Source organism: Melozone crissalis, unplaced genomic scaffold (genome assembly GCF_028551555.1).
Source record: "Melozone crissalis strain CALT ecotype California unplaced genomic scaffold, PUWL_Pcris_2 ptg000068l_1, whole genome shotgun sequence".
Lineage (NCBI taxonomy): Eukaryota > Metazoa > Chordata > Aves > Passeriformes > Passerellidae > Melozone > Melozone crissalis.
Genome location: NW_026535846.1, coordinates 10,063,473 through 10,091,415, shown reverse-complemented (window position 1 = coordinate 10,091,415; position 27,943 = coordinate 10,063,473). Strand labels below are relative to the sequence as shown.

At 39.9% G+C, this 27,943-nt stretch overlaps 1 protein-coding gene across 5 annotated transcripts in view; it reads right to left on the bottom strand.

Annotated features, from left to right (window-relative positions):
• The window catches only part of AFF2 (ALF transcription elongation factor 2), a 322,459-nt gene that overhangs the window by 107,057 nt on the left and 187,459 nt on the right, over window positions 1–27,943 (bottom strand). For all 5 annotated transcript variants that reach the window (XM_054289539.1, XM_054289543.1, XM_054289541.1 and 2 more), the window contains exons 5-7: window positions 17,474–17,560; window positions 14,810–14,846; window positions 14,507–14,558 (exon numbers count right to left, since the gene is read on the bottom strand). In XM_054289539.1, coding sequence (XP_054145514.1) covers window positions 14,507–14,558; window positions 14,810–14,846; window positions 17,474–17,560 — 176 coding nt within the window. The remainder of the gene's footprint in view (window positions 1–14,506; window positions 14,559–14,809; window positions 14,847–17,473; window positions 17,561–27,943) is intronic.

Genomic DNA, 27,943 nt, shown 5'->3' with positions numbered 1-27,943 from the left:
TTAAAAGAGGCATCTAATGTGCCATTACAGCAAAAGATTGAAATTTAAAAAAATGCCTTGGTAATTTGCTAGGTATATTAAGTATTAATGTGACATAGTTATTTCCAAGGAAGGTGGTAAGTAAGGAAAAATATCTCTCCTAATTTTTAGAATGATTTCCTACCTAAAGATACACATATCACTTGATTTTCAATCACTTCATAGCAAGTAACTTTATCTAAAACCTAAAGAACCTACCTGCTATTAACAACCTCAGCAGTGCCTAATAAAAAACCACTTAAGCACAAACTGCACTTAATTTATATGATGAGTAGCTATAAGTTATCAACCCCAGAATCCCATGCAGAAATTAAATATTCAGTGTTTCCTTACTAATTCAAGCAGGATTTTTATCCCTCAATTGTGCAAGCTTAACAGTGGGAGAAAATGAGTCAAGTCAATCTTCCAGCAAGTATCTGTATCATGGAGGGTGCTGGGAGGAGAAGAGATGCAGAGAAGTCAGAGAGGTAGAAAGTTTACAGACTTTCAGAGCATTCTCAGTTGTCAATACAAGAATAAATATGTCATCTGTTTTCACTGAACTCATTGGCAAAGCTATCAAATTGCTGAAAAAAAAATTATTTTAGCATTTTTAGCCTAGGCAAGCCCATTGTTGAAATGGATTACAACAGGAGTGGAAAGTGCCTGAATCAACAGAACAGATCTGATGTGCTGGATCAACACTAAGGGAAAGCTGTAGGAAGGACAAACACACACGTTCTGCTTGGAATATATTGGAAAAGAAATGTCAGAGCACTGGTCAGTCTGGGAAAAGGGATAGGAGGAAAGAAGGTAATAGAGCAATAATCTCAGGTCCTGTTCTGGAATTACCCAAAATCTGCAATGTTTTGTAGGGATTTTAAAGAGCATATCTGGAAAATTTCTTAGGAATGAGGAGAGCAGGGTCAATACAGTTAAACTCTGTCAATAATCACTCTGTAATATGTACAAGGATCTTCCACCCCAGTGCCCAAGGGCTACCCCTGAACTTAGAATTGAACTTTTCAAATTTAAAAAAGAAGGCAGTCATTTGAGAAAATCTTATTATGGAAAAGGCCTAAAAATAAAGCTGTTTTTTTAACACCCGGGACTGAAGTGCCCCCTCCTCTTTCCTCCCTGGGACCCTCTGTGAACCAAACTCTGCCAAGAGGAGTATTTAATGAGAGGGTTTTGAGTCATTAGCCCAGCCTGGCTGGGCTGCAGGGCCTGGCTGAGCTGATGCTGGCCACACACAGAGTGACAGGTCACCCAGGCAGGGGCTGTGGGAGCAGCACCCACGGGTGGCCAGGAAGGAACAGGATTGTTCCTCTCTGTACCAGCTCACCTTCACACCTCTGAGGTGGTCAGGCTGTGTCCCCAGCATGTCCTGGGGTGCCAAAAGGGTGTTTTTACCTGGCCTGCTCCCAGGGCCACCATGGGGACACAGCAGCCCTGCCTTGGGAAGCTCTAATGCACAGGGACACACAGCTCTTCCCATGGCTCTCATCCTCATGGGCCCTTTGGGACATCACCCCAGCCAGAGGCTCAGCCACAGGCTTCAGGAATAATTTGGCATATGATTTCAGGAGGAGAAAAGAACAAAAATTCATTGCAAGCTTATGTTTTACTGGAGTATTTACACAAAGCAAGTAGTCAAAGTTAAAAAGCTCTCCACCTCTATAATTCAGAATATTGTGGCACTACAGGACATGATTAATGCTGCATTTATACAGGTACCCACTACCTGAGATTGCCACTTGAATGGTGAAAATATCTAAGAGGAAGAGTGGGAGTTGTGTGCTATGTCACATCAAAGAGCAAAATAGGCAATTTTTTAAAAGAGAACTACCTAAATCATGGATGTTTTTAAGAGGACTCTGCAGGTCCTAGAACTTAATCTTGCTTTTTTTTTGCAGATGACATTCCAACAGTCTTTTGTTGTTAAATAGCTCCAGGGTGCTAATCTGCAATGGTATGTTACCAGAAAACAGAAAATGCCCAGAAACACTTGATAAACATGGCTCCTGAAAAGGACCTCCATGTCCTTCAGATGAATGACTCTGGTAAATTCACTGAGCTGACATTTATGACTAAGGGTACTGAGATCCTGCTCCACAGTTAATTCATCCAGTTTATCCAGCACACACTCAGCCCACCACAGTTTATACTGTTGCAGATTCAGCTTTTGGGTGTCACATATGAAAATACCAACTCGATTTCAAAAATTTCAGATTTAACCACCGATTTCAGTTGGAATAGACCACAAAGAAACAATCTGTCATCCCTCATAGCAAACAGAGTTTTGCTTTATAAACAGCCTTCAGGAGCTCAATCCTAAAGGCTCTTGCCACTGAAGTCCTACCTTGGTCAGGCATGAGATAACTTGCACATGAGGTTACATTAGGGGCTGGCATCACAGCACCCTTGTGTCTACCATCACCCCTCCTTTTTCCCCAGCAGGACATTTTGTTTTAGCACAACTTGGAGATTATCTTGACCAAACCCCACTGGGTCTCCGACAGGTGCATGGCTGAGAGTGCCAGGACACATTGGCACCATCTGGACTGAAGTGAAGGCACTCTGGAACTGCTGCAGTACCCTGAGGGCTGTCCTGGGCAGGCACAGCAAGTCCCAGCACACTGTAAATAAAGAAAATGTGTTTCTGCAAGGGAAACATTACAGATCTGTGACAAACCTACTGCACTCTGCTCAGAAACTTTGTGGGGCTTGGTACTCACTGAATAATCTGCATTTGAAAACCCTGAATGCTCAATTCTGCACCCCTGCTTCATTCTGCTTACTTATGCTGTTCAAAACCCAGTGAAATCAACTGCAGCTTGAGTATCCAGATACTAAGTCTAAACATGAGGGTTTTTTCCTGAGTACAAGCTCTGAGGCTGTAAATTATTAATATTAATAATGGGATAAATCTGTTATGTATAAACAATGCAAGCAAACAGTAACAACCATTTAAAATTGTTAATTTGAGAATTTCTTTTCTCTGATTCCCTTTCATAAACAAAATATTTTTTTCATCAGGCAGTATTCATTATATTCATCCTTGGTGTAGTTACAAGGCAAAAAATGTGGATTATTGATGAAATAGATCATAATGACTCTTTCCAAGCCATTATCATTTATCATTTAAATGTGTATTCAATGAGCTTTAATCTGCAAATTTTTCACGTTTGGGAGACATTATGATTTAACAGATTCATTGTGTTTGCTTTATTCTTTTTTTAATACAATGCATGGCACATGTTCTGCAGGCTACACATGAAGTAATTTTACCTATCAGACTGGACTTTAAAAAAACTTACTAGAGAACAGCAGCTGATTATTAAGACCTCCAGTCTCCAGAAACACAACAGTGCAGGAACACTGTGTCATCATACTAATAAATGAGTCCTGAAAATCTTCATAACCAAATATACTGGACTTTCTTCTGAAAAGTCTCAGTCTCCCATTACTCTTAAGGACAGCACCTCAACCAATCACACCTGAGATTTCAACTATATAAATTTTCTCCAATCTCCTAAAAAGGTGCTTTTTCTAGTGACTTAGATTAAGCAAACAAAATCAATGAATGCCCTCTTGTTGGTATTAATCAGTGTGAGTTGTGTACCATATATTACCAGGGATCCAAGCAGCATCAGTGCTTGTGCAGGTTTTTTTTTTTAAATAACAAGAGTCAATTAAAAATAAGGAGAACAGTGGTTAACACTTTGGCTAAAGCAAAAGAGCACAGAAAGTTCTGTCCTTTGGAGAAGGAAGGTGATATTGGATTTTTGGGTCAGTGTTTGCATAGCTGCACAAGCTACAAAACTGCAAGAAAATCCAGCATTTGGCAATACATGAGCTCTTACTAGGTTTTGGCTACAGCAGATTAATTCCATATCCAGACTGTATATAATTCCCTTAACACCCTTTCTCACTCAAGTTTTGAAATTTCCTGAACAAAATCCCTCTGCAAAGGATCTGCACTCTCTCTGAGCACACTCCCCTTGTCTCCAGGAGCACTGCTATTTGCTTTGAAAGACATGATGGCTAAATGCAGACAAGCTCATCCACCCACAGCTCAGACCATGCCCTGGCTGTGCTCTCCTGCTCCCTCCTGCCACCATCCCTGCCTGCTGATGGTGGGAGGGTTCCCAGCCAGACAGGATGGCAGGGGGGGCTCAGAGCTGCTCCTGTGGCACAGCTTCCCTCCTGCCTTTGCTATTTACAGCAGGCTGCTCTGAGCTGGTTCAGGGCTCTGACAGGGAGGGCAGTGATGTGCACATGACTGACAGATGTGCCAGGATCAGTTAGGAATGGTGGCCTCCAAAACATCTGTGAGACACAGTGCTCCTCCCGGGGATGCCCTGCTGCCCTGGAGCAGCTGGAGCTCACCAAGGCACCACTGGGCTCCAGAGTGAGGAGCTCTGCCTGCCCCAGGAGGGGAGCTCTGACCACCCTCAGGCCATGCCTGCAGGCAGCTGAAAGGAATGACAGTGCTGAAGGCTTTTCTCCTCACCCCTCACAATTCTGTAATTCCACAAAAAGCCATGGCAGGATGCTGCACTCTGCCCACCTGAGGTGCACCAGGGCACCTTCATCCTACCCTCAAGCATGGTTTGCCCCATGCTCACATATTAATGAATTATTCATAGATTTTCTGAGGACAGCTGATTTTTCTCTTGAACACAAGTATTTTCAAGTATTAAAAGATAGGCATCTCAAAATAAAAAAGGAATCATCTATTTGGCTTAACACAAAATAATCTCACATAAAAGGAAGTATTTTTTAACAGCACACATCTACTTTATGGCACTGGTCTCTTAACTTCATGCTTATGAGTTAAGGAAACAGCCCCTTGGTGGATTACTTTTCATAGTTTGCTCAGTAATGTGTTTACAAAGCCATTGTTGCAACTGGATGCTTATATATTTTGATATACAGTCTGCACTACCACAGTACATCTTCAGAGGTTTCATGCTTATTTCAAAAACCGATTTAAATGGTTCTTTGCCTACCCTCCCAGCAAAACACAAGTTTATTGCCAGATACTCCAGGGCTCCATAGTCCAGTCTGACAGTAATTAAGGCAGAATTAGTGGTGTTTTGCAGGAAATGATAACTGTGGCAAGTGTAGAGCTGGATGGGACAAATTCATCTCTGACAGCAAGTCCTCTGAAGTAACTAACTTACTCTAGGAATTAATTCGACACTTCAAATTTCAAATAATGGCCTCTATTTTTAACTGTCTGAAGCACATAACTCAGAGCCTGAGAAATGTTAAGTGGCTTTTATTTTCCTTTGTAAGAAAACTGCTCATCTACTCACTTGCTTTTTACTGTGTATCAAGTGTCTACTCCAGAAATGGGGGGTTTTGTTAAGACAATCTTACATTATTTGTTAAGACAATATAATGCACTATTTCAATGCAACCTGCACTTGCTTAATGTTTATCTGCCTGGATAATGGACACTATTAGTGATAAACATTTCTCTAAACCATGCAAGGAACAATACAAACCCCATTAAGCAAAATTTTGTATTTGTAAACATCTGCAACATTTCCTCTGATCCTATAATTCTAAACTACACCAAACATTAACAAATCCAGTACTTGGGCAGTACAGTTTTAAAAAAACCAAAGGTAGTATTTTTCAATGCCTTCTGCTTGAATTTAGACTCCAAACATGGCCTTGGGAATTGGACACAAAGCTTCGGCAAAACAATGTCCTCCACAATTTTAGCCATAGTTGTTAAATTTGCACCTAGCTCTACATGATACTACTCTGCTTGCACAGCAGTTATATAACTCTACACAACAGCTAATCCAATTCAACTCCATTTGTCCATTAAGAAACATCCTTTTCCTGATATGTAAAACCTACTTTTTATGGTTTTTGGTGGTTGGTTTTTTGTTTGTTTTTTCCCCCCCCCAAGAAGCCAGCAATCCCTACCAGGACTCCAGAAAGATATGCCTAGCTGCTGCCAGATGCAGCATTCCCCTGTGTGATGGGGGCTCGTTCTGCTCCTTTGTGACCTTGGGAAGCTGAGCAGGGCCCTCAGAGCATCCTCAGGACCGTGGGGAGAGTGAGGGAAGCCACAGGTTTACAGGAGATTGTGCTGCAAACTGATCTGCAAGATTGTTTGGTTTTGGGATGAGGGGTATTCCCAGATAAAGGGAAAAAGAGCAGGAAATCCTTTAGGTGACCCTCAGCACCTTCTGCCTTCAGGCTACTGCTGCATTCTGCTCTCCATGGGGAAAAAAACAACTTAACCTCTTTAGGCAGTGAAGGACTTGCACTATTATCTCCCTCTGACTATTGCATTGATTAGATTGGAAAATGAGTAACTTTTATCACACTTGATCTGAAATAGCACTATCTAGCTTATGTTTATCCCTTTCCATCTACAGAACAGATAATTGCATGGATCCTTGGAGTCAGAGGAGACACTGTGATGTCTCTTTTGATCCCTTGTGTCAGGTTAAAGGAGAAGAAAATAGAAAGTTAACCTGTGATTTAACACTGGCCACTGTCTGGCCCCTGCTGCCAGTCTGGTCTGGGGGGTTCAGACCTTTGCGAGTGCATGTCTGGCTCCCTTGTCATCATGCAGGTTCTCTTGCTGCCACCTCAAATGTCACAGTCTGCTGGATTCAGCAGCATGAGCTCTGAATTGCAATAGATTTTTGCCTAAAAAAAAATCAAGTCACCAATTTTTTGGGGTTTTGCTTGTTTGTTTGGTTTTTGCCTTTCATTTCTCTCTTCCTTGGTTTTTTTTTTTCTTTTTGGTATAGGGAAAGGCAGATTATTTCAATTAAGAGCCTGTCACTGACATTTGTAAGCCACCTTTCTTCAGTTCAGTGCAGCAGTTGCAGTTTTAAGTTTCTCCCTGCTTCTGTCAGGATCTAATTTTCAAGGCCCGTTGCCATGGCAGCAAGTTGGAATTTTAATCCAGTACTAAAGGTCAAGACAGGTCACCAGTTTCAGTTCCTCTTCAATCTCCCCATAAGGAGCCACAAAAAGAAGCTGAGATAAAGGTCTGACCTAACAAAAAATTCCAGTCTAGCACACAGCCAGACTTGGAGCTCTATGATTTGTATGGGCTTCTGAATTTGTCTGGTACTATTGAAATTCATGCTAAATCAAATATGGGCAGCACTGATTCACATTCCTCTCTCTGCAAAAAAATCTTAAAACACAGTTGTGTGCATTTAAGTAAGCAGGGACACCCAAAAAGCAAATACTTAGTAGAGTCTAACAGGTAAATAGCTGTGAAAGCAATCCCCTCATTACTGCAAGCATTTACTGCTTCTGCAGGCTCAGATGAGCCTGACAACTGCACTTACATCTTCCCTAACAATATGAGGTAGATGAATCAACATCTTTCTTTCAAAACCTGTAAGGATCTTTTTGTGAAGCATTTTGAATAAACAAGACTTTCCAGTAAGGGACAATTTCATTACAGCTAAATCACTTCCTCCTGTGTTTCCACAAGATGGATATTAATTAAACAACTGCTTTGTACCTACTGAAGTAAGGCTATAGACATCTCCCTCCTCCTTCTGGGCTACATTTTCTTGGAAAGCTGCAGTTGCAGCATTAGGAAAGTCTCAAAATGAATTTTCTGAGATGTATGGACACAAGTGAGCGAAGCAGCTCTTCCTCTGGGAATTTAAAGCAATAATTAGCCCAGCAGTGGGGAATATTTTCCTTTTTTATCGTTTGGGAAGATGTATTTGTAAAGTACAACCATTCTGAATCTGTGGCTCCAAGGGCTATCCAAGACAGAGCATAATGCAGTGAGCGTGGCCTTGCCCCGTGGGGTGTTGTGAGAACTTCATAAAAAATAAGCCTTCTGGCCAGAAAATTGATAGGCTTTGGAGCCCTGCTGAGCCCTCTGCCCAAAGGATAATGGTAGCAATAGAAGTTCCTCTGGATAGAGACTGTGAAGCTGAGAAAAATGTGGTGGATTATTGGGGTTGTCAGAGGGATTCAGAGGAAAGATGCAAAGGATTAAGTTGGTATATTAGGAAAAGTGGCTGTTAGTCTTACCTAGGGTATTTAGGACACAAATTGGGAGTTTCAAGACCACTCTGATATTATGAATGCCAAGCTTCCTGGCAAAATCCATTCTTCTCTCAAACTTACCACCCATTTCCGATTATGACTATTCTGCAGCCTGTTTCAGATGAATATCAGTGACAATTTTCTCTGTCCCAGGCTACTGAAGTCTAAGCCATGACAGGAAGAATGAAAGGGACTGGAGCAAAGGGCATCAGGAAAAAAAAAAACAGGCAGAAAAATGGCTTGGCTCTGGACCAGAAATTTACTGACAGGTCAGAGTTAAGACAAAGGGAACATGGTGAGGTCCAAATTATGGGAGCCAGAAAGCCAAGCAAGAAGTTCATTTGTATGTCTTTTATCAGCAAGTGCGGGTCACAAAACAAATGGTGGGAGAGGGACTGAGTGTGGTGGCTTCCTCTGCTCTACCCTGATTTAAATGTTCAGATTTACTGAGTGCATTTGTTTTTCAAAATGAATGTTTGAAGTTGCACTGAAGTTCGGAAGTGACTCCATCCCACAGAAATGTAAATTGGGAGGTCAGTTTGAGACTGGCCTTAAGCCATAAAGGCACAACATATGCTGCTGCCTGTGAAAAAGCTCTTCAAATACAGGGAAACCTGTGGCAGATTTGCAGTCTAACCACTTTCCAAAATGGGAAATGATATGTAGCAGACAGAGAAATACATCAGGAATCCAAACATGTTACTGCGTGTCGTTTACCTCTCTCTATTAATGCTGACATTTCAGTGGTCGCAGTTCAGTGACTGCATGCACTTGGCACTGACACAGGAGTGCATCCTGCTTCAGAACAAAGTATTTCAACTGCTACTCGTTAGTTAGGGCAAATAAATGTTGAATTTTTAATGGGGGGTTATACAGTATCAGAGGAAATTCAAATGGTTCAGTGCTCACTTGAGTCACAATCAGCAATGCTGGCAAGAATGCAGTGGGTTAGCTTATTTCAGGCAGCCTTAAAGGCAGAATCCTCTGATAGGCAAGAAAAATTATTAAAAATTGATCAGCAAAATATCACAGAATTAATTTAGTTCCGTTCCCACAATTTTTTAAACTGATTTATAAACATGTCAGGAGAAAGAGATCATGGAAAAGAATGTATTAGGAAATAACTTAATTTTGACAGGGAGGTTAAACTGTATGTGAGCCAGCTGAATAATGAAAACAAATTAAAAGCCTAATTTAGAAATTATTTTGAATTATGGGCTTATCTTCAAAGATGAAGGGCTTTTAATTATGACACTGGATTTTCACGTATTTCACATCAGCTGAAATATTTTGCAAGTTTGCTTCTATAGGCAACTGTCCATAGGAAACACTTGTATATTTCATTCCAAATTACTTCATATGTTGCTCAAAAGGCAAAGCCTGCAGCAGTGAGGAACAAAGCAACAGTCTGGACTGATTATCGTTGCTTCAAACCCAAGAATTTAAAAGGCAAAAGGATTCAAAGAAAACTTCTAGCTTACAAAACAAAACAGTAAATATGAAAGATGAGTGACATTTCTCAAAAGAGACCCTTCTATTTTCATCTGCTATTTGTCCCTTTAATATAGTGCACTGGAGCTCTCTAAAGATTAATGGAGTTCCAATTACATGCCACTGTTGTTTCACTTATCATAATTTGTACATGGCAGTGAGAGGCCCTGGTAGTCATGACTTTCCCAGTTTACCCAGAGGGAATATCTTTGGAACTTCCCACTTCTAACAACCAGGCAGCACTCAGTGCAATGATTCAGGCTGGCCACGTGAAGGTAGGCTGTGACAAAAAGCTGGCTGTCACCACTGAGGGCTCAACTGGTGCTCTCACGCTTTGTTATGGTCAGCTAAAAACTGTAATTAGCATAAGGAACATTTCAGCTTCTCCTGTGTGTTACACCTGGGCTGCATTGTGGCTGCAACACTGATAGAGAGTTGATACATAAATATAAATCTGCTTCCTATACCAGTTGGAGATTAATTTTACATTTTTGGTTCCTGGTACATTTTTGGAAATTATTCATGAAGATGGAATGAATCCCTTTTTTTGCTGTTGTTTTTTTTAACTGATTTCTTTCCAGGTTAAGAATTCATCAGTGCTTCTTGATTTGAATGTTCTGAATAGTTCTGAATAACAACATTACTTGTTGTTGCAATATCTAATACTTGGTGTAAAATCCTCTTGATGTCTGATTACTCTCCATAAGGACCTCATGCTGATTCATTTCAAACCGTGAATTACCTTTAATTCATAGCTTGCACATGCTGCCAAATTTTGTTTTCTATGTTCCCAGGTGGCTGTCCCTGACACAGAGGAGATCTTCCAAAAAGCTATTAGATACTTATGAAAAGTATTTAGATGTCGAGAAGCACATTTCCATTTTCAAACACGCTTCCATCAAGTATTATGATAATATTTGGGATTAGGAAAGTACTGGTATTTATTTGAATTTTTTTGGAACTGTGAAGTGAAATCCTGGACCAACTGAAAGCTGTGCTGAACACACTTAGGCAAATCCTTGCTGAAATATCACAAAAAGATTTTCAGCTGCTTCCTTTAGTTTTAAGCTCCCTGTATTTTGCTGCTCTCTACTCCACACACAGGTTGTGTACCATTAAGTATGATGGATAACAAAAACCCCATAAAGATAAAACAAGTTGGTTTTGTCTGATCTATAAAAATGTGCTGCTCTAAGTTTTTAATGGTTTCCGGTAGTTCACTGAGCCCATGAGAAGGGCCTTTTAATACTGTATTAATACAGTAAGTATAGGAAGTAATTTTATGACAGGGGAAGAATACCATTATGATTACATTCTTCTTTTTAGCTAGGCTTTTATGGAAAATACCCAAGACTACTCTGCAGTATGATTTCAAAACACAGGATGTGCTTGATTAAAAAGGTTTTGGGTAGATTCCAACTGGACAAAGGCCAAATGCTAACAACCAAAACAGAACAAAAGGACTGGATGTTTGAGGATGACATACTTGCAATGGCAATTATATAACAGAAACCCAAGTCATGAGCTGAGTCCGTCCCCTCAAATTCATGGAAGCTGACAGAAAATCCTTTGCAGTGCAATTGGTTGCACCTTATCTGTTCCTGCTTACTCTGCTTCATAATAAACTAATCAGAGCAGACTGGCTGAAAACTGACCGCACAATGCCCAGCGGAGATTTACAGTGAATTTGAAATTACAAAAAGGGAAACCAAGTGCTGCAGTTTTACATAGCCTGATTTCAGCTGTAAAAATGCACCACAGTACACACACATGAATGCACATCAGTGCTCAAAATTTTGTTTTCAAGATTTTTGAGTGTAACTTAGGAGCTGAGGTTAGTTATAAGTCCATGTTCTCATGGGCATAGGTGCAGAATTTAGAAAAAAAATCCTAACTATTCTAGTTTCTATTTTACCCACTACACTGGGGATTGGGTTTATTTAGCATGTGGATGTAACAAACATTATAAAAAGGCTGAAATTTGTGTTTCAGAAAGCTTTACTTGGACAAGATGCCATGCATCTTGCATCCCTCTACAATAGCAACACACCGGTAACTTAATGCACCTTGCGGTTCTTTTTCCCCCAGAAGTGTGCACCTGAGAGGTTATCTTGCAAAAATCATAAATCCCTTTGGTCTGATCTTCTATGACCCCAATGTCCCTATACCTGAACCCTGCAATGACACACAGACAGCTTGGCTGCTGGAGCAGATGCAGCATCATGAAGGTAAAGTATCTCTGTGCTGCATTCACCCCTCAAGTAGTCATGGTATAACTCAGCAATATGGTGAATCCAAGAACATTATTACCAACTCCTTTGGATCTCTAACAAAGCCAGTGGAATCTACAGGACTGTCACTAGGACCAATGGAAAAGATAATTTAAGTTTCACTTAAATTGCACATGAACTTTAAAAAGTTGGGTTACAGCTAGAAACATATCTAGGTTAAATGGACTCTAACAAAGCATACAGATGAACAGAGTCAAATTCAGCCAGATTTGATCAAACTGAAATATGGATGACAGATCCTATTGACAAAATATGTAATTGGTGGGGGATAGAGTTTTGAAGTCAATGAGACCATAGTGTGTGGCTGAGAGCACAGGAACAGATGTTACCGGGGATAAGCTGGACTGTCATTTCACTCATACACTGCAATATCCCCAAAACCCACCAGTGTTGGAGAGACTAAATCCTCCTTTATACAACTGCAATCTGATAAACACTCTATCATTAAAATACACAATGACTGCAGGAGCTGCCTAACTCTCAGGGTTTGTTTGGACTGCACTATCCAGCTCTCCTTGATACCATCATGTCTTTCTGTCCCACTCCTGCTTTAATTTCATTATGTGCTCAAGTACTGCAATTCCCCATGAAGGTGCTGGTAACTGCACACACAGATCTAAAGAAACACATTGGCCTCGTAATTCCAAGCCTCACAGTGGACTGCCTTCTAACCTCCCAAAGCCCTGTGGAAATTCATAGAAGCGGCCTTAACAATTTTTCTGCAGTAAAAGAGAAAAAGTGATAGTAATGGGTTAGCTGATCTTCATTTGGAAGCTAAAAATAAAAGTAGCTTTATTGCAGCTCTGATCTCTCATGTGTAAAATCTATCACCTACCGTAAGAAGGCAGTTCATTGCAGCAGAAATCTGATTGATAGTACTGGAACTTTAGATCAAGCAGCAGAACAGAGAACAACTGGTTCATAAAATGTACTCAGTGTCTTCGGGTTTTATATCAGGCTTCCTATAGAGAGCTTTGGTCCCATTAAATGCACTATATACCACTGAGCTCTGAAGCACTGTTCTTTTGAAATTCAGCTTATAACTATAAACCATGATTGACAAGTCTATTACTGTTGGTTACAAACTATTGAAATATTGTATTTTATGGTACACTCACTAAAATATTTTTCACAGTGGAATCCAAATACATTTGCTTTTAGAGAAAAATAATTTTAAGATGCAATAATATTTTTTCCTTTATTTTTTTTATTATGGAATGTGCTTGATGCTAGATTTGGATCCCTTTGATGTTCTGAAACATGAATGCACCCATCCTGTTACCAAGAACTGTGGATAGAGTTGGGTAGAGTCTTCACAAAAAACCAAGTCATTACTGGAAGCCAAACAGCAAAGGGCAAAAATTAATTTGTTACTAAGTTTAAGAAATAAATGCTATTCATGCAAATTAATCTAAATATCATTAGCATTCCTCTCCAATTCTCATTTAATCTTAAAAACCTAATTAATTTTAAAATTTGATCATTTGGTGAGCCACAATTTTGTAAAGGTTTACTCAACCAACTGTATTTGAATGAGCACTTCTATGACTTGAGTTTATGAGCAAAGAACTGGACCTTCAGAGCCTGCTAAGTACATCAACAGATTCAGCACCCACATCTACACTAGTCCTGTACCCCCACACACCCACAGACACATCACTGAACTCCAAAAAGCCCTTCTGTATACACAAACTTGCACTAAAAATCAGTATATTTAAATTCATTTTTAAAACTTGCCTAGATATTTCCACATTGATTTTTCTTCCCCTATAGGGATTTTTAAAATTGTGTCTTTAGTAGATTAAGGGCAACCACTAGAATAATTCTGAAGTAATTTTAAATGAACATACTGTATTTACACAACTGTCAGTTAAGCTAGTGCAGTTCTGCATTCAGTACTTTAGAACACTTAACACTAAAAAACCCAGCAGCTTTGAACTGAAATCAGACCTATACATTTTCATAAATATAAAACAATAGCCTACTGTTCTAAGTTGCTATTCAGCTCCTGTTTGCAAATTAGAGAACCTGGGATAAAAGTAAAAAACAATTCATTCTCCACTCACTGCTACACTACTGCAGCCTTACACCAGAGAAGCACCAAAGAAAAGTGGTTTAACACAATGGAGAATTAGCTCTTTCACAATTTTCAAATGTCACATTTATAGATCATCTGTGATTTTCAGCTGTTTCAAAGTGTATGAAACTCAAGACCTGCTTTTCAACACCAGCTAGCAGAATCATTCTGTATGATGTGTTTTACTCTCACTGTATGAATGTAAAAATTCCTGCATCATCTGTTCATTGGGTTGCATTTTCTATTGTAAGAGGCTTAGTATCTGATGAGAGAAGCATAAAAGTGATTTAATTTTGGCAAGCTGTAGAACTAAAATCAGCATTATTTCTGCTTAATAAACTCATCTTTCACACATACCTCTGCTAGCTAATGCTTAAAAAGAAGAAACAGTAATAAGCACTGGAAACATAAAACTGGTTTATGGCTAATTTTTAAGGACTACAGAGAACACCTGAACACCAGGACAAGATTATGAGCAGAGCTAGGTTTTAGTTACCTTTGGAGAAATAAGCTCATGCTTTATGATAAATTTAAAATGAGATTTAAAGCTGGAAATAATAATACTTACGACTTTTGTGGCACTGACTTAGTTGCAACTTTCCCTGCTGGATCACTCCACTCTGCAAACAAAGGAAACACATTTTCAAATGTCAAAAGATTACTGTAGAATTAAAATGCACCCAAAGCTGTCAGCCCATCTAATTATACTTGGTTTCACAACATGCCACAATGCATAACATGTAATAAAAAATGGAACTGATCTGCTTTAGCACCACAGAAATTAATTTTTTAGCCTTTGTTTTAATGATGTTAAGCAGACAAAAAAAGATACCCAACCCTGACTGTTAGGACTAGGATGATAAAGACCTACTTTGTACATTGTATCCTGAGGTCAGATGTTGGGAGTCCTACAAAGAAGAACACACAAAATGTCAGCATTAGTTAAATAAGATGAAGAAGGTAAGATATATCTTGGCTTGCTAGATTAAGGGCACTGGCACCACACCAACAGGGAAGGGACGGCACAGGGAAGGGATCTCAACATTGTTAAGGCAGCACCAGTGACATTAGTTTAAAAAAAGCATTAACTGTGGAGACAGAGCACCACTGAGGGACCCTTCAGAGCTCAGGCAGGAGCATGTCCTCAGCTGCTGTAAATCTACACCCCCCTTTATGGAGACACCTCGCAGATTTACACCCACAGCAGCCCCAGCCTTCCCCAGGCTTGGCCAGGGATGTGTGCAGGAGCCATGCAGGATGTACAATTTAGAACACAGCATGATTGCAGCTATGCATTAAAGTCAGTGCCATTGCCTTTCTGCTGTTTGATCTCACTGCCTGGAACTACAGTAACCTTTTTTTGGTAGTCACTGTTTTTATTTGGACTGTGACACACGGGATTTGATAAAGACATGGGAAGTAGATCTTCACCTGATGGAAACTGGTCCAAATCCAATGAAATCAATGGAAGTACAACAACTTAAAACCAGCAAAGAGTCTGGCTTGCAACACTGAGCATGCTAATGCCAGGATTCTTGTTGGTTCACAATAACTAAGCTGTTTCTTTAATGTCACAGTGTTTTCTGGCTTAGTTTTTCTCTAGGCTCTGTAGTCCACAGTGATTGTCATCAGCTTTCCTTCCAAGCTGAGTTTGATCAGTTGAAATTAAGGTGTTATTTACAACCTCATCCTACAGCCAGGCACTACTTTGCTGGAAGTGTTAGTTCTGTAGGATGTTAAAGTCATTAAAGCCCTCACTGCACTTCCTCTTAGGGCATTATTAGTTCCTAATATTATATTGTGCTGTCAGTCAGTCCCTTGTGAAGTAAATAATGCCCTAAGAGTAAACATGGCACTTTAAATTTGAATGTCAAAGGGATAAATTGTTTTGATAAGCTCCACCTCTTTTACCACACTTTTTAAATGTATGTTTCTCATGAGGATACCTTTATTTTAATAGTTAAATTGAAAACTTCTAACAGTGCCTGGTTTATACGGCTGCACAACCTAGCCATATTATGTCCTAGATGCATAATTTGGCTAGCCATAATTGATTTAAAGTGATGTTCTCCAGAGACATCTCTGTTGTATTTTTTAAAGTAAGACTAGCAAACATGAAAACATTTATGTGCTTGCCTATTTCCTGCAATGCTAGCTCAAAAAAAAAATCTAATTTATATTTTGTATTGAAGTGATATGGTCAAGAATTTTAGGATCAACATTTAATGTGCCCAGAAATTAACTTCAATGTGGATCTTCAAAGTTCAAAGCCAAATTGATAGAAACAGAAAAGCAAACCCAAAATCTTAGCTTCTCTGAACCTCTGCTTATACTGCTACCAATGGAGATAGTGTCAGTTGAACCCTTTAAGGTGAATTGTGTCAATACAGGTTTTTACCTGCTGGAAGCTGGGTTTTTGTGTTTTGTTTTTTTTAGGTTTTTTTTGGGTTTTTTTGTTTTTTTTTTTTTAATTTATCATCTCTTAATTTAGTGTTCTGTTTCTGATGAGCCCTTCAGAAACTGGTTTGACTCCTGCAGGAAACTGTAGTGACAGTGGCAGTGCTAGGGCAGTAACAATCACATTCCATTAAAATAAGACATTCTGGGCACTGGCTTGGGTTTTGTTTAAGAAGCCACAGATATTGCTAATTTAATTTCTTTTCAACTAAGTATGGTGGCTATATTTCAGACAGGGGAAATCAGTAAGAGCAAAATCACATTCAAGCTTCTAAATCAGGATATGATTGCTTGAACTAAAATGTTAAGCAGCACCAGTTTAATAAGCTTTTTTTCAAGATCCTGCCATTGGAAAGAAACTTTTATGTAGTTCCATGACAGAATGGTATAAATTTCCCACCCTGGGGAAGTTCTCTTCTTCCCCAAACATCATCAGCTCAGATTTTCAAGTCCCAGCACAGGATACCTCTGGCAGAACCTGTCCCAGGTATGAATGAGCCTGATTTCTAGCAGTGCTACTGGAATCACAGCCAGAAGGCAACAATGCAATATGGGCCAAGGGCATCTTCAGATCATACAATTTAACAATTCAGTGTGGGTTACATGAACTAGAGGCACTCTCTAGGCAGCTGTGCCTAGACTCTGTGCCTCCCTCTGGGGTGTGACACAGACAGATGCCATCATGCTCATGACCTTTCAGTCACCATAACTTGACTATGCAGCCAAAACCTCACCATCCAATCAATCAGTTAAGTGAGAAAAAATGTCCATTTCAAACCTTTTCATTGCACAAATACTAATGGAAGAAAACCAAACAAAATATATTTTACTTGACATAGGAAGACTCCCATAAAAACAGAGATAAAAAGTTCACTTTGCTTCCACTGGGTCTTCTGCAGCTTTAAATAAGCAGTTCTACTAGTAGCAACAGTCTGATTGGGAATTTCCAACTAAAAATAGTATCAAAATTTTTTTTAAGTGGGACCAATTACAAAAATAAACTCTCCAGCAAAGACCACTCAACAGAACAGAACAGAACAGAATGCTAATCAGGTCACTGGTAACAGCCCACTTGTACCTTGCTTGGGATAGAAAACTTTGTCTGCTCAGCCTTGCCCGGAGTGTGAATAGCAGTGAGAGGAGGAGGCCAGGAATGGGTCATCTCCTAGGGAAAAAAGAAAAAGATTAGAATACAAATTCATGTACATAGAGAAGAAAGAGAGCTAAAAATGGTCCCATCTGCTCCACTGAGCCTGGAGATGCAATTGCTCAAGGAATCCACCTCACCACCCCACACCCTTGGGTCACAGATGAACACCTAAACAACCCCACAGGCAGGACTCAGAATGAGAGTGAGGACAGGTTTTACTCTTGAAAATTGTGGCCACCCATGTCTCCTGGCTCCACCTCTGTGATCAGCCTGCCCGGCTGTATGAATAGAGAGGGTGGTTCTACCTGCAAAGCCCAGGCAGGAAGGGACCCTCCTGTCCAACCCTGCAGGGGAGTGCATGGTGGCAAGATGCAGCCCTATTCAAGATTGCAGAGTGGCAAAAGAAACAAGAGGCAGGTCTAGAAACATCTGGAATGGGCCTGCAGCATGAATGCCGGTGTAGCAGAGAGCAGGGACAGCACCACAGCAGCTTCTTGTGGCACTGGCCATAGGCTCTTGCTGTGATTAGCAATGTCACAGCCCCAGACCACTATTGATTCCACTTTAAAATGAGGGACTGAGAAATCAGGTGAATCCAGTGAAACCTGCCTACCAGACCACCCAAGCAAAACCCATCCATTTTCTATCAGTGTGTTTATTCATCATTTGTCCACTCATGTCCCAATTATCTTTAAAGAAACAACCTGGGTGCTCATGGCTCCCACGCCCCAGCAGAAGAGCAGCACGCACCCACTCCTTCCCTGAGCAGGGAGCTGCTGTCCCAGCAAGCCTGACAGGAGCACACTGGGGTTTGTGCCCATTGGAGAAGGGGGAAAATCACTAAAACCAAGGAACTGCACAAGTGCTGTCTTAGGCAGAGCTTGTAAATGCCCTTCTAATGAGTGTGCTTTATGGAGACACCACTTCTTTCTTGCTTATCTTTGTTTTTAATTTAATAAATATCCAGAGAGGCAGTAATCATTTTCTCTGGCATTCTTCTGCATCTTTTTCTTGGTTGTTTTTCCTTGACTAAAAAGCTCAGAGAGAATTCTTTCTTGAGACAAGAGAGGCAAAGAGCAGAAGAGCATCCAATCTCAGAAATGTTATGTACAATGGCCTGACCGCAGTAAAGTACACTTCCCAGCTGCTATTACACACTGGTCAAACCCAGGGCTAGTCACAATGAAGCTTATAAACAGACCAGTCTCTGTAGGTAGCATGACAACCACTCAAATAAGATAATGTAATCCAAATCCTGCATGCCTTGGCCTAAGCCTGTGCCATGGAGGTTGCTTTGTGGCAAATCTCTTCATAGCAAAATGATGAAACAGAGAATATATCACATAATTAAAAGAGGGCCAGGCATTCTGACTGAAGGCAGAAATGAAGAATATTCTAGAACTACAATTATAGGCTTGACCTCAGTCTCTTCCTGCCCACACAGAAAATGCACAGAGAGCCTGGGATTCATGGGGAGGTGATGCTAGCAAACATTTCAGAATTTTGCCTGTCATAACACATGTAGTATCCACTGCCTACCCACTTGGCAGGCTGAAGTGTAAGCAAACCTAGTCATCTCTCTATTAGGGGACACGTGAATATAAAACAGTGGGAAAAGGAGCCTGCTATTATTTGAGGAAATTCAATTACAAGGTAAGACATTCTGCCTCCACTGATGTTAGGACTATCCAATCTCTGTGTTTACAGAGTGACCTCATGAGCCCCAAAACCTCTTACAAAGGTACAACCTAGCTAGATGGAGGCATTTCACTTCAATTCTCACTACAATGAAATTTATTGGCTAGAAAATTCCAGATAGGATCACACATGTGTAACACAAACATTCAAAGCTCATATAAACCATATAAACCAACACTGTGTATGGAAGGAGGGAGAAAGTATATATTTAGCTAAAGAAACAGACCTACATCTACCTACAGACAGGTTCCAGAGCACTGCTGACCAAAGAACCTTGAGTGGTGGTAAAGAAAGTTTTGAGTTCATTCATCTGAAAAATGTCACTTTCAAATATCTGGGCAGCAACCCCACACTGACCACCACAGAGCTGCATGTTCCAGTCACACAGAGCTCAGCTACAGAAGGACATGCACAAATGGCACTGCACTGCTGCCAGGGAAGGGTCAAAATCCAAACCCCACACCCTGCGGGGATGTGGCTGCTTAGCTCCCTCCTGCTCCACTCCTTGGGCACAGATAGGTTACTCTGGAGCATCAGGAGAAAAGATGTCATTTGTTTAATCATCCACATGACTTCACCATTATTCCTTGTGCCCCAATTTCTTCTGGAGGTCCCTCATCTTTAAGTACTTGCTAAGCTCTATTTTGTTTAGCTTGTGAAATCTGGTATATTCACCTTCTAATATGTTAAGACTATAAAGAGCCACACAGATGGTGTGTGTTGTGTATACACCCATTAAGACGTGTCTGTAACCACCTCAGTTTGTAAATACCTGAGAAAATAGACAGGGAATTAAATTCATGTTTTTTTTCCAGGAAAAGTTAAAACACTTTAATCAATCCAAATTTGGAAGTATTTAGAAATTCCTGGAAGTAAAAATAATAAAAGCAAGCATATGAAACACTTTAAAGAGGAATTTAATGGAAACAAAGTAATCCCACAAAATTGAGTTAGGATTTATTTTCACATGGTTTGGACTTAAAATAATTCCAAAATCATGTTAACTGTTGGAGTGGGTAGATGACTGCTATAGAAGCATGTATTTTTTTATAGACCTGAAGATTAAATGAGAAAGTAAACCTGCACTCTTTCTTGGCTTAAAAGTCACTGTGGTCTTCTGATGTAGTAACATCAAGCATCCTCCTTTCTGAAAATTATTTAAACATTGTTTTAATTGACTCCATGTGTTTTATTTATTAGAGCTAGACATGCTTGTCTCTTCAGCTTAGTCTGGTTTTTTTGGCTATAAAAGCCCTCAGGTAAGTAACTAAGAAGGACACATGCAGACACGATCTAATGAATCACCCAAAACACAAATACCCCAAGCAAACCTTCCAAGGGATGCAGAGGTACAAGGCCAAATAATGATTTAAATGGAAGGAGAGGACTGGGGAAGGATTTAAATTTGCAAGTTTTTAAGGAAGAGGGCAGAGAGGGAATTGAATACAGGGGATATGGGGCAGATGGTAAATAGCTTTACAAAACCAGTCCCTAAAATTAATAGCTGCCTTCAAGATTTATTTCCTGTCTCTGTATTTCATTTTTCCATCATTTCCTTCTCGTTCAAAAGAAAGCGTACCGTGTTTTTAAGTACAGATAAAAGCACTGAGCCAGGCTCTGAGTGGCCATTATGGAAAGAAAGAAGCAGGATTGTGTACTCTGCGTTCCTACTGAGGCAGCTTCCCTTCCTAGTGTGCTCTGAACTGCTTAGCCTGATCTAATTTGAAGCCTCCCAAGATACAGGGCTCATGCTACTTCCCTTGGGAGAACTGAAGGGAGACATGAGAACAGCCTTTAATTACAGAAAGAGCTGTTCCTAAAGGAGAGAATAATCTGTTCTCCAGCTTTATGGAGGATATGAACTTCAACTGCAGCCAGAAAAATTCCAGTTAGAGGTAAGAGAAAGCTCTTTAATGGTAAGGACCCTGCAGCACTGCAACAGATTGCTCAGAGGGCTCCATGGACTCCATCTGTGCAAGAACATCCCTAAGAACAGATAAGCACACATCAGTCAGGCATGGCTTAGGCAGAATTGATTCCTGCACTGGGACAGGGATCTGTAGGAGATGATGAGATTTCTAAGACCCTTCCCAGCTCTTTTCTTGTTCTGTAGTTTTGATAGATCACAACTGGTTTGGCCAAGCCCTACCCTTACTGCTTCTCTTTTGGATACCTCCACAAAGAGGCAGAAAACAAAGCAACAATCCCATTTTTTTTCTTCTGTGACCACAAAGGCAGTCTCAGGACCAACATTTTCCCACATCATTAGAGGGCAGCCAGTGGAGCAGGAAGACCGGCCCCACACACATCTCTAGCAATAAATTCAGTCTGAGGCCACTGCTGCTAAAGAGACCTTACCTGTGATATTCTCTGTCAAATGACCCTCTCTTTTAAATCTTAGCTGACTTTTAGTACTTTTAAGTCTTAGCTAAATCTGTTGCCTTAAACTTCTTCCAATTTTTGGAGACACAGCATGTTAAAGTTGCGCTCAGAAAAAAATAATATGTGAAGAATAGATGTTCTAAGGTTATTACAAACTTGATGTTACAGCTGGTGCTAAGCAACCTACTGCCTTGATTGAATAAAGATAGGAATAAATGCAGCCAAGTGATTTACCATTTATTAAAGACTCTATTAATGATTTATTAATGTTTTATTAACTATTTATCAATGCAACCTTTGTAAAAAGCCTGTCTTGTTTCACAGCATCTTTCTGGTTTCTGCATTTATACAAAACTGATCAAACTCTCTCTGGTGGGAAGCCAGTAATGCATGAGGGGCAGCCACACTTTCTGTGTGAGATGCATGCTGAATTAAAAACCATCTCAGTCTGTTTCAGCTTTGGAGAAAAGGCTAAGGAAAGAATGGATATATAGAAATATATTTATACATGGAAATGACAAGCAAATGACACTAAAGCCTAAAGGAACACAAGGACAATAAACCTAAGGGATGTTTTTATTCATATTCCTTATGAAGGAATGCATAATTTGAACAAGCAGTTGGAAATACCCTGACCAGTAATCTGGCCTGCTTTACACTGGGTCAAAGGCTTCCTTAGGAAGGGATTTTGATACATTTTTGGTATTGACATGGACATGATAAATTCATTAATATACATTGATTATTATGTTTCAGCATTTAAAAAAAAAAATCTCATCAAAGGGATACCACACCTTTTTCCTTGTAAGAGGAACAAAAAACTAAAAGACTTTGGTGATGGCCTCCAAAGAAAGCTATTTTTCATGCTATGAATGTTAAAGCTGAAAACCTTTTACTCATGCAATTGTTTTAGCAAATTTATTACGAGTGGCCAGTGCCAGCACATATATTTTGAGGAACAATGTGGTGGCATCTACAATAATGTCTTTGTCATACTAAAATTTATCTTGTTACTGTCCCAAAAACTGCTTGAAAGACAATTGGAAATACAGTGCATACATGCCTGAGTTTATTATTGAGAAACTAGAGTTGATTCCACAAAAAACAACCATTTTTCTGACCACAGCCTAAACCACAGTGTTCACCTGTGGGTTTATCAATGATGACTAATAAGTTCCCTTTGCCAGCTAGGGAATAGGATGCATTCCATATCATCCGATGGTAAATTAATATTTCTTTCCATTTTAACAGGAAGGGGACAGACAAAAATTATATTCTGTGAAAATGAATATAGAAATTGCTTTAGAAGCCAATTGTGGTTGACTATAAATTTTACAGCATATGTTTTCCTTTCCTACTTTGTTAGCATTTGGAAACCCACAAAGAAATATGGGTATTTTCTTTTTCTCTTGAGTTTCTCAGTACTCTGTGACTCCTGTATACCTCAAACTTTTCAATATATTTTCCTCACAATGTAGTTTTTATAACTAATAACACTCATATTCTTTGCTTAGAGCATTTACAAGACAATAAAAAAAAAAGTAAATCATGATTGATGCACTTACTGCTCTAACCAATCTCGTGTGTGTGAAGAAAAACAAAGCTCCATTACAGTGAGCAGGTATCTCAGCTCAAGAGGCTGTTCAGGGGGAGAGTAATGAAGCCACAGCACATGAACCCACACTGGATTCAATTTCACAAGTCTGCTGCAGTCCTAAGGAAAGCATAGCCTGTAAAAGTGTGTGTGCCCTGAGCAAGGATGCAGCTCCCTGCTGGGCCTGGCCCCAAATGTCCATGCTGTGCATACAGGAGCTCACCCCAAAGCTCCTCTGTCAAACACAGTGAATGCTTTTCTCCAAGGTGGATCAGAATAGTTTTCATCAGGGTCCACCTCAGGAAGATTAAATGGTCAAAAACTGGCCTGAATGTATGACATTGCCTAGGACAATCAATCCTTCAGCTCGATACCAAGCAGGTTTTGTGCCCTTCAGCACCTTCTCATGTGTTCTTAGCATTTTCAGGAGCATGCAGCACAATCCCCTATGGACCCACTATAAAGCACCATTATGATGAGCTGCACAGAGCCAGAGATCTGAATCCCTACTCCTGCCAGGCTTAGACTCCCAGTATGAGTAAAGTGCATGTAGGACATGGGGAGTTCACAGAGTATAACTGGCAGAAAAAATCACACAATGTAAAAAATGACAAAAAATGAAGCAGGACCTTATAGCAAGCACATGGGACAGCTTTCTTGATGGGTTTTATGTGATGAGAGAATTAAGAATTCAGTGGAAAATGGACATTAGAACTCATGAAGTCAAAGGCATCCTCCAGCTGTCACTCCTGGTAACTGAACTAATGAACTAATGCCTTTGCTGCCCAGCACACAGAACCAGAGCCCTGCTTTGGACAGTATGTCCAGTGCAATGCCTCCTGCTCTTGGCAGCCTCTCAACCCCACTGAGATGCACTGCCATATCCCACTGATTTTATTTATTCAAAATAATACTTGTTGGTAACCATCCCCAGGGATGGCACATCTTATTGTCACAAGGGCCCCACGAGGTAGGAAGTATGCATTGAACTGTTAAATACAACATAACATCCTGGCACTGCAAGAGTATAGTATAAACAAAGGCACAATAAATCATAAAAAGCTAATTCTTTCAAAAGTTGCTAATACCAACATATAATTTCATCTCAGCAATTTAAAAAACATTGGCAAAAAACCCATTCTCCAAGCAAATAAGCAACTGTGTTTTGAAACTATTCACTGCTGGCACTTGTTTAAGGGAATCTGGTAATTTGTTCCATCCATCCTCAGCTTCACAAGCAAGAAAGCATGTCTTGAATTGCCTGTTTTCTTCTCTGAAACTTAGGGTTCACACCAAGAAGAGAGCAGAACTATAATTTACAGTTACAAAACAAGACTACTCCTACCCTAAGGCACACCACTGTGTGCATTTATACAATACATTACATCATCTCCTTTACATTGCCAGATGTAATCAATTCATGGGGTTTTCATACAAGTACAACAGGGTGTTATATAGTTACAGGACAAGACCTTATCAATGGAATTTATTATAAAATGCATTAAATTTCTGAAGCAACTTAAGGCAGCATAGTGAAAAAATAAAATCTCCAAATTCAATATCAGGCAAAATTAGATTGCTAAACCACAAACCCCCTTGTTCTGTAAGCTTAGCACAGAAACTGTGTAAGTTGCATATTGTGCAATAATTTTCAGACCCATGTAACCAGCTTATAACTTACATCCTGACAATATGATGAAACTGAGTCCAAAAATCATGAGGAATTTGAAAGCATTAACTTGTGCCAGAAAATACCAGCTCTGGCCTTAAAACAGGAGCATTAATTACCTGAAACAGCATATAGGGGAAATTAAGAAACCAAGTTAGGCAACTGATTTAAATTTAAAGCCCAAGTCTTTTGTTTAAGCCATGATTTGCTTTCATTAAAGTTGGACTCTGAGTTGTTACTCATCAAATACAAAGAAATGAAGCTACCACACACTGCTGTCCAATACACACTGAAGTCCTTACAAAAGCTGTTTCTTTGCCTTCCAAACCAAGACTCTGCCAGATCTCTTATTCTGCTTACCACACAAGCAGTTTTGCAGCAGGGTTTTCCTGCGGGGGTCTGCCAGGGTAGCATTTGTTTTTGATGCTGCTCTTACACAGTCTCATCACCTCCACTGTAATGCTGCTAAACCAGCAGTCTGAGGCTGAAGACATAGTGAACACCTAGAAAGGCTGAAACCTGCCCTTACAAAGCTTTTTTCACCATTCCTTTTGCTTGTCTACATGATGCTCTCCCTGCCATGTGTCTCAGTTGGGAACTTGCTTCTCCCTTCATGCACGAAGAATTCACTTTCCCCTATGAAGCATGGTTATCTTCCCATAAGTGCCTACTTCAGAGACTATGAATGCTCTGTGGAGCACAAACTGTCTCATATTTTGTCTTATGCAATGCCTAGGGTAGTGGTAAAACTTCTGAATATTGTCTGAAAATTTGGAATAGAGATTATGGGCTGAAAAATCCAATGGGTGTGTCCAAAAGGTATGGATAACACAGGCACAGCTTGATCAGAATTCAGCAAGCCCTGGATATACAAAGCCTGATAATTGTTTCCTCTAATTTTGTCACCTCGGTTTCTTTTGTAAAGCTAAAAAGCTTAGGATGCCTGCCATACAATACACTGTGGGTCCTCATCTGTAACACAGAGGTGGAGTCCTTGCTGCCTCTCATGCTCAAACCTTTAATTCTGTTCTCTTACAGAAAGACCTAACCAGACACCTGAAACCCTCTCATGCAACCTGGCATTTATTATAGTAATTTTAACCTTTAGAAAAGAACAAACATTTCAGTCTGAATTTCCTTTTCCTCACTTGCACCTTGAAGCAGGTCTGTTCCTGCATCTGTGTGTCCTGTAAATCATGCCAACACTCTCCTTTGATCCACTCCTGCTAAGCTAACAGGTGTAGAAAAAATGGATGTATGTTATAGAAGATGTTTTGATACAACATATACTTTTTTTGGCATGTCAGCCTTATCCAAATAAACCAGCTTAAACAGTAAAGAAAACTGAAGCCAAAACATGCTGAGGTCTTTTTTGATCTCTTTTAAGGTATGGAGGCTTCAGAGTATTTCTGGTAGACACATTCCCACTGTTGCATACATTTGATTCCTCATTTCCCAGCATGTTCTTTCTTACAAAGCTAGTTGGAGGCTGGAAACATTAAATCCTTGGGACTGCCACTAAGACATACGACAGCTGAGGATGCCTGGTCCCACACAGAGCAGTCCCAGTTCCTGAAATCAGTGTGTTCTGACTGTGCACCAGATTGATAGAGCCTCCTGTGTCTGCATTTTTAAAAACTTCTGACAGCAAACTACATTGAAACAAACTAACTCCTAAAAACAGGGCTGAAAAAGGGCAAAGTCTGTAACCTTCCTGTCTCAAAGCACTACACTACTTCTTTTCCCACAGGAAAATCAATGAATAGGACACAAAAGGCACAGCACTGAAATGCTGTAAATTCAGTGCTCCAGCATTTAAACATCGGATCTCTACATTACCAGACGACGACATGTATTGTCTTTTCTGCTTCTAGATGGGCCAAAAGGAATAGCAAAGTGTTCATTAGTAATAGTTTATCAGGGATTGTGTGAGCAATTTGGAACAAACTTGGAGCAAGCCCAAGAAAAGACCACCCAGCAGAGCCATGGCTGCCTGGTTAGCTCCAAGCAGAGCTGGAGTGACACAGCTCCAGCTGGTGTCAAACATTGACAACTACCAGCTACCAAGCAAAGATGAACTGGAGTAAACATGTCAAAGGATGGTGAGGGGGGGGTGTTGGTGTTGGTTTTTTTTTTTTTTTTTTTGTTGTTGTTGTTTGTTTGGTTTTTGTTTATTTTTTAAAGTACGAAGTGCAATGTATTATTATATTCAAGCAACTACCAAAAGGAGCTGTTGATCTCGCTTTGCTGGAGACACACAAAGGCTGGATGCAATAACATGGCATTCTTTTTGAAGGGTAACTTGTGTTGTAAGTGAAAGATGCTAGAAAACGACAATGCTGCTGCAAAGTAGACAGAATGATACATTTAGTCAAATTCCCAGTCTAAGCCTTTTCAAAGAACACAAGCAGTTAGTGCAACATTCCTTAGGGCTCCTGTATCCTTTCAAACATGATCGCTTTCTTGTAGTTTACACTTATCATATTAAGAAAAATGGTAATGAGGACATCATGACAACCTCTTTTAAAAGAAACAATGACTCAATTGCCAAGGAAAAGAAGGAGTGATAACTATTTTCATGGTAAGAAGCCTCCAGTGAACGCCTCACTGTTGAAACTATGTTCTTTGTTTTTGTCTGAACTCAGGAATGACAAGGGGCTGCTCTTCAAAAAAATTCTAAGCACCAGTTTTCATTTGATTGGTACATTACTTTTTCAGATAACTGGCAGTTCAGACCTCTTGTTGAAAAGATTAGGGACTCAAGAGGCTGGAAATGATAAAATACTGGAATAAGTGGGAAGGGATTAATTGGCTTAATTTAAAAAAAAATAAAAAAAATAAGTCACTACTGGGAATGTGCCTACAAACCAAACATGAAGTGTTTTTATCCTAAAGCTCAGAAGAGCATTTTTAAAGGTTACTGTACCTTGGTGTACACAACATTTTCTTTAGTAAGATATACTCATGGCAAAGAAATTAACGGACTACAAAGCCCAAAGGGGCTTTTAACACTCAATGCTTCTGCAATAAATGCCATCAGAGGATCTCAAAGCAT